The sequence below is a fragment of the Salmo trutta genome, chromosome 25, assembly GCF_901001165.1.
Source record: "Salmo trutta chromosome 25, fSalTru1.1, whole genome shotgun sequence".
NCBI lineage: Eukaryota > Metazoa > Chordata > Actinopteri > Salmoniformes > Salmonidae > Salmo > Salmo trutta.
Genome location: NC_042981.1, coordinates 38,790,749 through 38,804,988, shown reverse-complemented (window position 1 = coordinate 38,804,988; position 14,240 = coordinate 38,790,749). Strand labels below are relative to the sequence as shown.

Below are 14,240 nucleotides of genomic sequence, written 5' to 3'. Positions count from 1 at the left end.
CTCTGAGGCTGAGGAAAGACAGTGTTTTTAATTAGGGTCCCTTGCCGAGCAGATGTTAGCCCTCTGTGAATATCGCGCTCCGTCTTCTCCAAAACTACCTGCACAAACCAGTCTGGCCTAGCTCCGTCTCAGCTCTGGCCCACCTTCTAGACGTATCAGCATGTTTATACAGAGTGAATGGGCCCCGCTTGTCTGCGTCCTTCCCCGATTTGGGGTCAATCCGAAGGCACTGTGCCCCACCTCTCACTCTCTGTCTCGGAGGCCGGCGGCACGGCCGTATGTTTCCAATCAATCAAAGTCACTGGCCTTTAATGGGACCCGGCTTGTCACACCAGTCAGAGACGAGGCGTCTCTCATCCAGCCGCTGTGACAGATAAGTCTTTGACTCATAATTGACTGTTCTCACACTCAACCGATTGTTATTTTCATCATTGCGTAATGACTACATTTAACCTTTTAGTATATGTAGCCAGTATGCAAGTATACCGCTCACGGAACATGTGAATAAAACCGATGGGCTAGTCCTAATTATGCTGAAATTGAGTGAGGTTTTGTAATTGATCATCTTCAGACTAGTGTGGCTGAAAGCATCATGTCCTGTATTCGTTTGGTACGCTATCGCAAGGGCGTTTATGTTCCTAACTCTTCCTCTTCTTTCTCCTGCAGATTGAGTGCATAGTGGCTACAGCGATTATGCAGAGATACAAGAAGCTGCAGTTTGAGAGGGGTAAGTGGGAGAGTAACCGCACTGACCGCATCACTGCTCATAGACGTGTGGGGCGTGTAGGTAATTGAGCCCCACCTGGCTCCCTTGTCTCCCCACACCATTTAGTATTTATTAGGGATCCCCATTAGCTGCTGCCAAGGCAGTAACTACTCTTCCTGGAGTCCAATATCAATTTGACCTGGAGGACAATGACAACCCTCTACCTTTTTTTGGCTAAATTCTGTATCAAAGTTTAACATGGCCACCATCAAAGATGCATGGGGGAAAAGCCTTTTCAGGTTCATTTAAAGTGATGTTAATTGGATAGGTAGTGCTATATCATAACCTAAACTGTGTCTGGCTGGGGACTATATATCTATACAGTATGTCTAAATATCCTAATTCAAAGCCTTTAATATTTAGTCCCTGTGTTAAGTTATGAATTCATCATCTGTGGTTGTCTGTCTGTATATTTAATAAAAGGTATTTTTATACCTTTCGAATGTGAGCGATGACGTAAAAGTCTCACTGAGGAGTATAAGGGGGTGCCTTTCTGCTGTGAATGGCGTATGGCCATTCACCGATATTGATGCACGAACCGGTTTGGGTTTTTACTTTACCTTGTATAACGGTATTTCAATGTTTGGTTTGTTAAATGTGTTAACGCCGGTTCTTCGGCGGTGAATTAATGTCCGTTTTTGTTGTTTACTCCGTTTTCTACTTGAGTCGTCTCTCTCCTTCCAGACACACCATTCCCCACCCCCTGTCATTCAAGGAGAGCAGTTTTGCGCTACCACGAGTCGCAACAACCACTCACAGTCAGTCTTCATGGTCAATGGTGCAGATGCAATGCTGCAGATCTGGCTAGCCAGCTAGCCAGCTAGCTAGCTAAATGTACTTAGTCAGAGCAAAAGTAGCTAACTAGCTAATACAGCCTGATACCAGTGCTGGTGTAGGCCTAGATCAGCATGTTTACGCAATGGTATATTATAAATAAGAGAGGAATAGGCAAAGCATGGACATTTTAGCTACATCAAAGCAACAGTAAGATACCATTTTTTTTATGTAGCATTCATTATTGTCCACTGGGAAACACTGACCAACACTTTGGTTCCTTCCCTGTCCCAATAGCCCTGTTTTTTTCACTATTCAAAGTGCCTACTATATTCCAACTTTTGAAATTTCATTGAACAGTATAAAACAATCAGAATGGACAAAGCCCCATTAAAAAAAAAAAAAAACACTTAGAATGTATGTGTTGCCACCCTAAGGTCATACGCTACTAATAAAGCACATTTAGAACTTTTATTATTAACAAACCTCAAATACCACCAAAAATGTGAATAATATTGTGATTATGATATGTGCTAATCTGTGACATGGGGTTCCCACGCTAATCTCAGCCAGACTTGCACACCCACTCTATATGGCATGTGCCTTGAAGGTACTCCACCCATCCAAAGGCACAAACACAGACGCACATTGTGGACACACAAGGATGGAGAGTCGCAGAGCCAGAGCAGCACAGACAGCAGGACAGCAGGGCAGGGGGCTGCCATTTTGGTTCAACAGCAACAGACTGAGGGACATGCGCGAGTCAACAGAACAGAGCCATGTGATAGCAAGCAGTGTGTGTTAGTCATTGGGACAGGATGGTTGGACTTGCTATGTAGCCACAGAGACCAAACATTGAGCGTCTGCCAACTTTGTTTTAGTTTGGTAGAAGCACATTCAAATAGGGTGATTTGGAGAAAAATAGATGTTGATTTAGCTGCTGTGTTAGGGAGCACCAACTGATCTGTGTGTGCATATGTCAAATGACACTTGTGCTTCTGAGAGTGTGTCCTTGTGCATAGGTTAAACGCATGAAATAAAAAGATACATGTTTTATTAATAGACACGAAAAAAGACAACAATCAACAGTAAAGTAGTAAACCACGTCCAGCACATAGTGCCTATGTCTCTGTGTTAACACACACACACAGACTTTCTCATTTGCAATGGCTTTTTGCACAGATTACAGATCTGTAATCTGTGCAAAAAGCCATTGCAAATGAGAAAGTGTGTGTGTGTGTGTGTTAACACAGAGACATAGGCGCTACAATCACCTCGTGACCTCATGACCTGTCACCATGCTTTGGAAGCAGTCACTGTATACAGTACTGTTGGTGGTGACACCTGGTTTTGTGCCACCACAGAGGTGCTTCTGGACCCGTGCCGGACGTGGTGCCCATCGTCGTCATGCCAGGCAGTGTGCCAGCTGAAGGAGATGGAGGTGGCGCAGCCCCAGCTGGTGAAGTGTGCCGTGTGCACCCTGGAGTTCTGCTCAGCCTGCAAGGCTAACTGGCACCCCGGGCAGGTCTGCCCACCCCAGGAGAACAACCTGCCCATCACCGCTTTCCTACCCGGAGAGACCAGGTATGGAACTGGACTGTTGCCTCTTCCTTCATCATTTCAATCACTTCCTCTCCACCTCATCAATTCTTTGATATCTGTAGAGACCAGGTATAGATGGAGCTGGAGTTTTTCCTCTTCTTCCTCCTCTGTCTTCACCATCTCAATCGCACTCTCCTCCCCATCACCTCCTCAAGCTAGTTAAGAGAGGTTAGACTCTGTGAACGTTGAATGACATTTCATCGCAAAAAGCATAGGTTCTCATTCAATCAATCAGGGTAACTGTCTTTCCGCAGTGAGCCACACTGTAAACACTGCGTTGTTGAGACTATAAACTCGTACGTTTGACAGGAATAATGTCCTTATCCTGGAAACCCTGGTGCCATTATCCACACACACGTTCACTCACACGTTCGCGCGCCCACACACAACACACACAACACACACACAAACAGCTTGTAGTTGTTTTCTCCTAATGTGGTTGATGATCTGCCCTCACCTGCTCTCACCCCTCTACTGAGGACACTGTGAGGACACAGCCTCTGGTCCCCGTGGGAACCTGTATTTACCACTCTGGATACCAGCCTAGCTACTGCTGTGTTGATGTCTCCATGAAGCCAGCTGCTCTCATGCATAACCATCCAGGCACTAGTCATCTAGTGCCTTCTAGTGCATATTTAATATGACTGAGTGTATTGGCTGGAGCAGATTGCCTGATGATAGTCCTGGGGGACCCATGGGCTCAGATAAGGCTAGCCGAGGTTGATCAAGGTCACAGAGGAAGTCAATATGTCAATATAAGGAGTCATTAGAAGTCAAGGCCGTAACTCTTAGCCAACCTGCATTTGGACTATTCGTCTACTTAAAACTCTAGAATGCGGTGGCCCAGTGGCAAAGCTACACTACATGACCAAAAGTATGTGGACATCTGCTCGTCGAACTTCTCATTCGTAAATCATGGGCTCTGCTGCTATAACAGCCTCCACTCTTCTGGGAAGACTTTCCACAAGATGTTGAAACATTGCTGCAGGGACTGGCTTCCATTCAGCCACGAGTCAAACCCGAGATTTGTCTGTCGACTCCGGCGAGCTTTACACCATACCAGCAGATGTTTGGCATTGCTCATGGTGATCTTAGGCTTGTGTGCAGCTGCTCGGACACGGAAACCCATTTCACGAAGCTCCCGACGAACAGTTCTTGTGCTGACGTTGCTTCCAGAGGCAATTTGGAACAGTAGTGAGTGTTGCAACCAAGGACAGACTGTTTTTAGGCGCCATGCGCCTTAGCACTCCGCAGTCGAGTCCTGTGAGTTTGCGTGGCCTACCACTTGGTGGCTGAGCCGTTGTTGCTGCTAGACGTTTCCACTTCACAACAACAGCAGAAATTTGACAAACTGACTTGTTGGAAAGGTGGCATCCTATGACGGTGCCACGTTGAAAGTCCCTGAGCTCTTCAGTAAGGCCATTCTACTGTCAGTGTTTGTCTATGGAGATTGCTTGACTTTGTGCTCGATTTTTATACACCTGTCAGCAACGGGTGTGGCTGAAATAGCCGAATCCACTAATTTGAAGGGGTGTACACATACACTATATATACACACACACAAAAGTATCTAAAAATAAAGCGAGGGAGAGGGTTGTGGAGTTGTCCTCAGATGTCACGAAAAGGCCACAGTGGTTTAAAGGGGAAGTTTCTAACTTTACAACTTAATGTTAGATGGTTCCTCGCCCTGAAAGTAGTCTATGGGCCAGAAGAAACTGTAATCCATAGTTCAGTTTTCTCTAAACAGCCACAACAAACTTCATCTAACTTGAGCCATGGATTGTTTTTTTCCAGGCCCATACACTACTTTTAGGTTGAGGGACCATCTAACATCAAGTTGTAAAATCCTGAACTTCCCCTTTAAACTCTGCCGCTTCCTCTCTCTCTCTACCCCTGTCAGGACTCCAAGTATGGCTTGTATGGCTCTTACTGTGATTACTGTACATACTGCACTTATCTAAACAATGAGCTCTGGAGTACGTTCTTCTCCTCTCTCCCCTTCAAGTGTGTGGGAAATTAGTGTCCTAATTCGAATGGACTCCACGTACACTATTAGCCCGATCTGCACCCAGCTGACATATGCAGCAATTACCTCAAAGGGCAAATGTATTACTCTGTGGACCTTTCCCATTTGCCTGGATCTTGCTGCCTTTTGCTGATACAATTTTTTAAATATTTTTTTCTCCCATGACATTCCTCTGACATAACAGCCAGCATTCAGAAGGACACTCTCTCCTTAATCCTCACACTGATCCAGGTATTTTACCATCTGACCTTTAGCCTGTATTCCATTACATTCAGGCCTCTATCCCGTTCCTTCCAGAGTAAAAGCTAGAATCCGAAAGTCCTGTTTAGTTACAAAATGGCTGCCAGGGTATCAAATGAAGTAGGACATGAAAGGTGTGCATTAATTCACTCTGGCCAGATGCGATCAATAGCCGGAGAATTGGCTCAGAAAATGAATGTGCTTGTTCCTCTCTCTCCGCCTCTCTGACACTTGAGAGGACAGCCGACAGCATCACCTGCTCTCCTTTCTGGCCTTCAAGAGTCAGCAGCACTCAGGTGGGGAAAAGACACAACAGACCTGCCTTTAAGATGAATAGAAGAAAGAAAAGCCTGAAAGGAGTGGGAAGAAAGAAAGGCAGAGACAAGCACACTTTACATTTCTCATTTCGTTTGCGTTTCAGGTGTTAGGAGAAAATTCTGTTGACGTTTATTGCAAGCTTAGATCTATTGCACATTAACAAAGGCTGTTCAAGATCTGTGGCATGATAAACTGTATGAGTGGATAATCTCTTGTGGCATTCTGGATCTCTGATGTATCATGGTCTTTGTTCTTTAGCGTCATTCAGCGAAAACAATTGTTTCACCCAACATTTGTTTAAGAAACGTAACACACTGAACATGGTGCTCTCTCCCTCTCGCGCTTACCGTGTCTCCTCAGCTCCTTCTACAAGAGTGACGATGACGATGGTCCCATCAAGCGCTGTCCCAAGTGTAAGGTGTACATCGAGAGGGACGAGGGCTGTGCCCAGATGATGTGTAAGAACTGCAAACACGCCTTCTGCTGGTACTGTCTGGAGTCACTGGACGTGAGTAGAGAACCTTGTCGCACGCGCACACACACACCCCTTTCTAGTTGTACTTTCTGGAGCCCCTGGATACGAGTACAACTTTGTCCCAATGTTTCCCCAAAACACCTCCCCACATCTGTGCCGCTGCAACATGTTCGTATAGAATAATACACACGTAACTTTGCAAATGAGTTTTAATTTCCCTTTTCAGTATGTTGGTCCTGACTTCAATACAGCAGTCTGAAATGTGCATAGAATTCACTCTGTGTATATTTCGCATGTCTGGTGTTAGCAGTGTGAGCAGTGATCCAATGTGTTATCAGGGAATAACAGCACTGCAGGAGGTGTGATAAGGCTGCAGGCGGATGGATTTCCAAATCCAAACCCGTTTTTATGATGTTTGATACAAGACAATGGAACTGAAACAGAGGGATTTTATCTGGGCTTGTAGGAGGCTTTACTGGCAGTGGCTTAAGTCAATTCTAATTGCAGACCACAGGCGATTTTACGCCACACTGGTAATTTAAAAGCAATTTTCTCCAAGCAGCTGCCCCTACCTCTCAGTACTAACGATAGATCATTGTTTTCTCCTCTTCGCGTGTGTGTGTGCGTGTGTGTGTGCGTGTGTGTGTGTGTGTGTGTGTGTGTGTGTGTGTGTGTGTGTGTGTGTGTGTGTGTGTGTGTGTGTGTGTGTGTGTGTGTGTGTGTGTGTGTGTGTGTGTGTGACACAGGATGACTTCCTCCTGATCCACTATGACAAAGGGCCCTGTCGAAACAAACTGGGCCACTCCAGGGCGTCTGTCATCTGGCACAGAACACAGGTGAGTAAAGTTAGTGTGCCCACTTTCCTCCTTTGTCTCACTCACTCTCACACACACACTGGACTTCCCCTATGTCTGCAGCATGTGCTAGGGCACATGCACACACTTTTCCCCTCACACAAACACTTCCACACACACGCACATGTTTTTAACGTGAATAAACATGGAGGGTGCTCTGTGAAAACACTAGTCGGTAGGGGAGCGCAGCTTGGTTGACGTGCTCTGTGTGCCGGCCCGTTGTTTGTGTCAATGTGTCTCCAGCATAGCTTTCTTATAGTTGATTTCTTTCTGTGTATAATATGTGGACATTTGCGCGTCACTTATGAGGTCAGAGTAATGCTTTTACTTTGGCACAATCTCTAAAGTAAAAAGCAGGGGCGCAACTTTCACTGCACATTCTGAAATGGCATTTTTGTCCCCCACAGTTGTATCATTGGAACGCGATACAAAACGAGGCAACGGCGTGCTTTAGGACCATGCGGACGCCTCCGAGTTGACTGGATAAAAAAATGATATTCATTAAAACCAAAGTTGTGCCCCTGGTAAAACGTAACACTGGTTGCTCAATATTATTTTACGGTACTGTTAAGCTGTTCAGTTACAACATGCATAATGCATGCCATACATTACGAAATAAAAGTCCAACACATCCTTTCGAATTCTGATTCTAATATCGAGTGAGAATATTGAGTAGACGTTATATATTTTCTTGTTCCCCCAGTCGTCGCCCAGCTCTAGCTATCGTCCGGCGCATATCTAGTCGTAGACGAGCACATTTCCCGGGTTTAACAGAGCGTTGTGAACGCTACGCTAGCATACACACTGACATCTGTTGCCCAGTAGGACAGGCTGAGTCATTTGAGCATGATTACAGCTTGTGGTACTGCACCTCCTTTACCCAGCCCGTGCAACCTCACTGCTCCCCAAGTCCAGTCTCTCTCTTTAGCTTCTCATGAATGCATAACACATACAGAAAGGACCCCGGGGCCCTTATTTGCAAAATAAGTGCTGATCTAGGATGAGGTCCTCCCTGTCAATGTAATCTTATTCATTATGGCAAAAACAGATCCTAGATCAGCACTCCGACGTTTTATGAATTAAGGCCCTAATATATTAGGGCAAATCCTGCCTTTTACTAAGAAAGCTCAGCCTCTGTGTTTTCTGTTTTTGCCTCTGTATCTGATTTTTCAAATCAGTTTTGAGATTTGAGCTGAGGGGTCTGCATCCGCTAGGGACGCCATAGAAGGAATGAAGGTCACCTCTCTCGACGCTTTACTGTTCTCAGATCAGACATGGTCTATTATATACGGTAGCTTTGTCAAGGGTTGGTTGATCTGAGCAAATAGGATATCACGTTAATACAGGTATGCCGGTGGAACTAAAGGTTCATGGGGTGCTCGTCTGGGTAAATAATGTGATTTACTAAGACCTCCAAAAAGAGGGAAGTGGACAGAAATACACAAGAATGGATCGCAACAACAATGTATATACTTGCATGGAGCTATTTAATCAACAGGTCTTTGTCATAGGATGCCACTCTCTGCTGTTTTGTCCTGCATTGGCCCGCCCTGGATGATCCTCAAAATGACTCTCCTCCTACTCTGACACTGGCAGAAGTCCGTTCATTTATTCTAAGAAGGCAGGATTGCGTGTAATTGCTACTTTCGAAGGCCATTTTGTAGCTGAGATGTTTCTGCTCGTATATGATGCCCCCATGTGGTGAGATGGGAGACTTGCACTACAAAGATTGAAAATAACTCGCACGGGGGTTATGATCACGTCAAACAAGAGAGCAAGTTTTGAGAAGGGAAGTGGAAATGATTTGGGGTGTATTATCTTGTTAAGGGATCTCTCGTACGCTAGTCCTGTTTTCAAAGTATTTTCTATATAGTGCCAATTGTGTTCTTCCTTAGTGATATGTTTGCAGTGTAGCTAAACAAAAGGTGTCTTATTTGATGGTGCCTCTGTCTTGTTTGCAGTCTCTTACTCTCTCTCTCTCTCTTTCTCCAAGGTGGTGGGGATCTTCGCTGGCTTCGGCCTTCTCCTGCTGGTGGCCTCTCCCTTTCTCCTCCTGGCCACGCCCTTTGTCCTCTGCTGTAAGTGCAAGTGCAGCAAAGGGGACGACGACCCCCTGCCCACCTAAACCCCGCCTCACTCATCTTAGCAGGCGGCCATATTTCTTTTCGTCCCTTCTGTTTTCTCCCTCCAAGCTTCTTGCGGTGCTTCATTTAACGGGGCTGGGGCCTAGCTGCGCTGTCTCGGCCCAGCCGCATCCCGATCCATCTCGCTCGCAGTGTCATGGTGGGACAGGAGGAGTCGTGTTGACCCTGTGCTCCCTGGCCTGGTGGAAGATGGGTTCACAGAGGTCAGACTTTGAGGACGACAATGATGCGCCTCTCTGTGGGCTTCGGAGCATGTGTCCGTTTACTGTAGCAGGGCCACTCTGAGGCCTTGAGGTAAGCTACAGACAGTGGTGTAGTACAGAACCGAAGAAGAAGAGGATGTTTTATCAAGAGAAGAGGGATAAAGACGTGATGTCTGAATCCTCTTGTCGGAGACATTTTCATGCAGGAGCTGCTACTATCGGAGGACCTTCACCTTAACTCGTTTCAGTCGAGTTTCTTGTTTTTGTTGGTTTGTCGAACACAAAGCTTTCCCCCCCTGTACTCTCTCTTTTTAGCTCTCAACATACAGGAAATAGCACTGTGTTTACTCATTAAAGACACTCCGTTTGTCGCTTTAAGAACCGGGGCGGGAGTCGGGAGGTTTTCGGTCTCTCACTCCCCTGTACAGCACGTTCTCTTGGTGGTGTCTGTGTTTCTGTAATCTTTTGCTCTGCTCCCACTATCAGCAAGAAGTTATTCTTTTTACAAAATGGATTTCAACTCCTCCTATATGTGTCTTTGTGAGAGAGGGTCCCAAACTCCTTCTCACAGCCCAAAAAGAAGACTCCTGGTCCTGTGTTTACAAAGAGTCTCAGAGTAGGAGTGCCTGTCTAGGCAAGACAAAACTGATCCTGTATCAATACTCCTACTTCAAGGCACTTTGTGAACATGGGCCCTGAACATTCGTCTCCCCATCCACACAGACGTGAACAAACCATCTGGATGGAACTGGTTCTGACTTGTGTTGTCGAATGGAATACTTTAATATAGATGTCGTGGTGTTCGTTCTGAGTTCCTCTAAACTCAAATAAGAATACTATTTAGCCACATAGCAACAAATGGCCTTAAATGAATAAGAAACAAAGCCAAAAAAGCCACCTCCAGTATTCTGAAGAAGAAGAAAAAAACTGTCTTACAAAAACACATGGCCATTGTCCAATTCCGTCCTTGTGAAAGCACACTTAAATAATGAATTTGTTTAATGCATCACAGTCAGTCATTAAAACCTGTCTATTTTCAGGTAGAACATATGAAATTAATTTGTCTCTCTGATACAAAGATGTCCCTTCATATGATCTATATTACATTGATGTTGGTCATCTGTCCAACTACTCTAATGAACAATAATCGTATACAATGTTTTCTTTATTGTGTGAATCTGTGGCAAACTTGCATAATGTTAGTGGTATTGTTGTCAACGTTTTTGTTGGGAGCAAGTCGAGAGCTCTCGCTACATGCAGCTACTGCAACCTACGCAGGGATATAAACATGTCAAGAACTTCACTGGACTGTTTTGGACACATCCGAAAACTGCTCTACACATGACTGTATCTATGCAAGTTAGGAAATGTACAATCTTAGTATCTTAGTCTTGCTGACAGTGTGGTCATATCAAGTGGTCCAGTATGTTATACCAGATTCCATGTGCCATTATCACATCATACAGTAAAAATTTCACAAAAGGGTGGTTGACTTACATCAGATGTATTGCTAGTTTTTTTTTTTTTTTTTTTTTATCTATCAGGGAAGCCATACATTATTTCATCACCATAATTTCCCCGTAAGTTGTTGCATCAGAACTTGTGGTGAGGAGGCATTTACTGTAGCTACACCATTTCTCACTCTGAAACCCATTTAAACTCGATCAGTCATTGGCGTTCCGCCTTCAATAAGCCACTTTGGAACACATACAGAAAAGCCTGGGTGCCAGTCTGTTTCTGCTCTCTTGCCAACTCCTTATGAAATTGTCACGCAAAACTGGCTTGACAATGGATTTAGGGAAAAAGCACAAACAAATCCGGGACTACTGTAGACTACATACAGAATACTGAGATACTCTTCTCAGAAATCCCTGATTTTTAATTTTGCTCTTCCATATTGGTCTCCGCGTAGCATTCGAAGAGTGGGTATGGCAGTTACTCGAACTAGCATTAGCCATTCACCTCTAGCTCATGGTAGCCACCACACACAAAGAAAACATTAGCCTTAACTTTTAAGTACCTCGTACCTTTAGCCTCATCATTTCCCGCTAACCCTTAATGCATGCAAGTAGTCAGACTCGATTTAAAAAATTTAAAAAAAAAAACATTTCAGTTGAGCTAATTTACCCTCATTTTCTGGCAATAGGGAATATGAAGGTCCCAACTGAGCATGTCTTTGTGTGACAATCATGCCAAGCAAGTCTTGTGGGTGGCGATAGAGAGTAAGTGAATAGTTTCAAGCGTTTTAAGGTTTGTAAAGTAAAAGTGGAGATCTTATGGCCGGTTCCAGGCATAAGCCAATCAGGGTCTCAACTTACTGTTGAGAGTAAGAATAGTAGAGTACACCAGGTGCTATTTTGGAATTTGGTTGTGCGTTAGCAGTTTTTCTCTTATGTCACTCACTGACAGTCAATTAGCAATGTCAGTTAACAATTTTCAGAGTGGTAGTTAGATGGCTAGACTATCTAAACCCGTAGTAATCATGGCTGCATACCGACCGGGCATGCATGGCACGTGCCCAGGGGCCCTGACCTCCAGGGGGCCCCCATTTTTTAATTTGTTGGTCATTCTCACTCCGATATCATATTAACATGGCATAAGTCATTATAAAATGTGTAGAATTGCAGTAAATTGGCTGTAAAACTGAAATGTTTTATTTCTGCCCCATGGCAAAATTTGTAGAATTATCTGACTTTTCTACAATTGCAAAGTTCTCTCCCCACCCCATGGCAAAGTATGTAGAATTGCAGAAAAAAACATGCTTTAAAGGTCCAATGCAGCCATTTTTATCTCAATATCAAATAATTTCTGTGATTGTTTTAAATTAAAATGGTAAAAAATAAACAAAAATGGCTTCTTAGCTAAGAGCAATTTCTCAGGCAACAATTTTGCTAGGACTGTCTGGGAGTGGTCTGAGTGGGGAGGGGAAAACTGAAAAGTAGCTGTTATTGGCAAAAAAGTTTGGAACTCTCTTTCTTGTTGGTCTATTAACTAATTTACCACATGGTGATGTCACCATGGAAGGCCAAAACACCATTCCATGAAAACAGGATGAAATTTCAGACAGTCTTTTCAAACAGCTTAAACACTACAAGGGAATTATCATGTTCACAATTTCACAGTATTATTCCAACCTCATAGTGTGGAAATTAGGTCTGTCAAACAATGAAAATAATGAATTGGGATTAATCGGCAGTTATATCGAGGTATTCCGTCATAGGCATTCAGCCATTCAGCTCGCTAGCTAACATTAGCATAACTAGAATAACTGTTATCTAAAAAAACGCCTGGGGATGTGTGTATAGTTAAACTTTCTGTACGTTTTCCTTACAGAGGAAATTCCCCATCGTCAAGACGGGGGCCACTAAAATGTTTTTTTCCCCCCCGCTAGGTAGGGGTCCCCCAACCAAATCTCGCTTAGGGCCCCAAAAGGCTAGAGCCGGCCCTGCCTATGGCAGGGGGATGTTAATGTTGGAAGTTGAGCTTTTGAAAACTGTACAGTATGACAGTGTACTATTGTTTTTGTTTTCAAGATGCAGTATGTTCATTAAATATTGCCGTTCTCTCTGGAAATGTGTAAAGCTGTCACAGACACTTTTTGTTGTCCTTATTAAAGGGGTTCGGGGATTGTAATTTTAAGAAATGTAGCCTCTATTTCCAGGCTTCCTCATAACTCAGAGACTTGGTAGGATGGCATTGCGTGACTATAGGAAATGTACATTCAAGCGAAGTGGAAACGAGTTCATTTGGTTGAGAGGGGCTTTGAGCTGAGAGAATCTTGAATGCTTGTCACAAAATCCTTTGACTCAGCTGATTTTGCCAGTACACCAATCAAACTCCGATGACTCGTACCGTCATTAGTGTTGTTATCATCTGGTTTATTTCAGCATTATGCAGCAAAGGGACACAAAACATTTAATAAACTCCGTTCACCTCGAGGTGAGACCAAGCCTGTTGCACAATTATATTCTATGGCTTGAAACTTATTTAGCTCTTTGTTCACACTTTTGGGCTTCTAAACTATATTTCAACCTGTTATAACAGATGATGACATTGCTCTTGTTTTTAACATTGCATGTTCTACTCTCTACCGTCGCTATATGTTTTTAAAATAAGGTCAAACTGTGCCTCCGAAACAACATTGTGTGCACAAAACGTCCGACGGTTTCGGTCATGACGTACCCTTTATCCTGGATTTTAAGTTTCACTTTCAACTTACCGTACTTAGGTTGCCTTTGTGTTATACTTGTTCTGTAGGCTTTTATGCAGTAAATCATTACAGTAATGACTTGTATTTGTGTTAACTATGGAAGGATTCATATTTCCAACTTTTCAAAAGATGTAACCTTGTAAATTGGCATGTGTGGACAGCATTGGATAAACACATTGTACTTCTCCCATGTATCTACTGTTCCACTAACACTGTGAAATGGAATAAATGTGGTTGTTTTTTTGTGACTCGCCTCTCCTCTGGACATGAACGCTGCAAGCATATTGACATTAGTTCACGCTATAGGTCAAGCTGAATCGTACTGTGCTGGCTCAGATTTTTTTTTTTGCGTTGTCCTTTCCAGCACGTTTCCAGTAGCTGTGGTGGATGTCTAACCAGTCCAGACCAGTACAGCTTGGCTCAGTTTTGGCCGTATGGCGTGAAGAAGGCAATACATGTCTCGCCAGTCCCCGTCATCAATTCCAAACACATGACAGTCTCATGTTCAAGTGTGCCCTCTGGTGTTGGAAGATGGTATGTTCATATCTCAGCCAACACTTGATGGGACATTGTCTTTCCAGTCAGCGCTCGGGTCATGTAAAGGTCACTGAATAGAGATTAATGTTGA

At 44.0% G+C, this 14,240-nt stretch overlaps 1 protein-coding gene across 2 annotated transcripts in view; it reads left to right on the top strand.

Moving 5' to 3' along the window:
* The window catches only part of rnf144aa (ring finger protein 144aa), a 68,933-nt gene extending 55,073 nt beyond the window's left edge, over nt 1-13,860 (top strand). For both annotated transcript variants that reach the window (XM_029713946.1, XM_029713947.1), the window contains 5 exons: nt 667-727; nt 2,905-3,124; nt 6,087-6,234; nt 6,948-7,037; nt 9,049-13,860. In XM_029713946.1, coding sequence (XP_029569806.1) covers nt 667-727; nt 2,905-3,124; nt 6,087-6,234; nt 6,948-7,037; nt 9,049-9,180 — 651 coding nt within the window. In that variant the 3' untranslated portion in view covers nt 9,181-13,860. The remainder of the gene's footprint in view (nt 1-666; nt 728-2,904; nt 3,125-6,086; nt 6,235-6,947; nt 7,038-9,048) is intronic.
* The last annotated feature ends 380 nt before the right edge of the window (nt 13,861-14,240 follow it).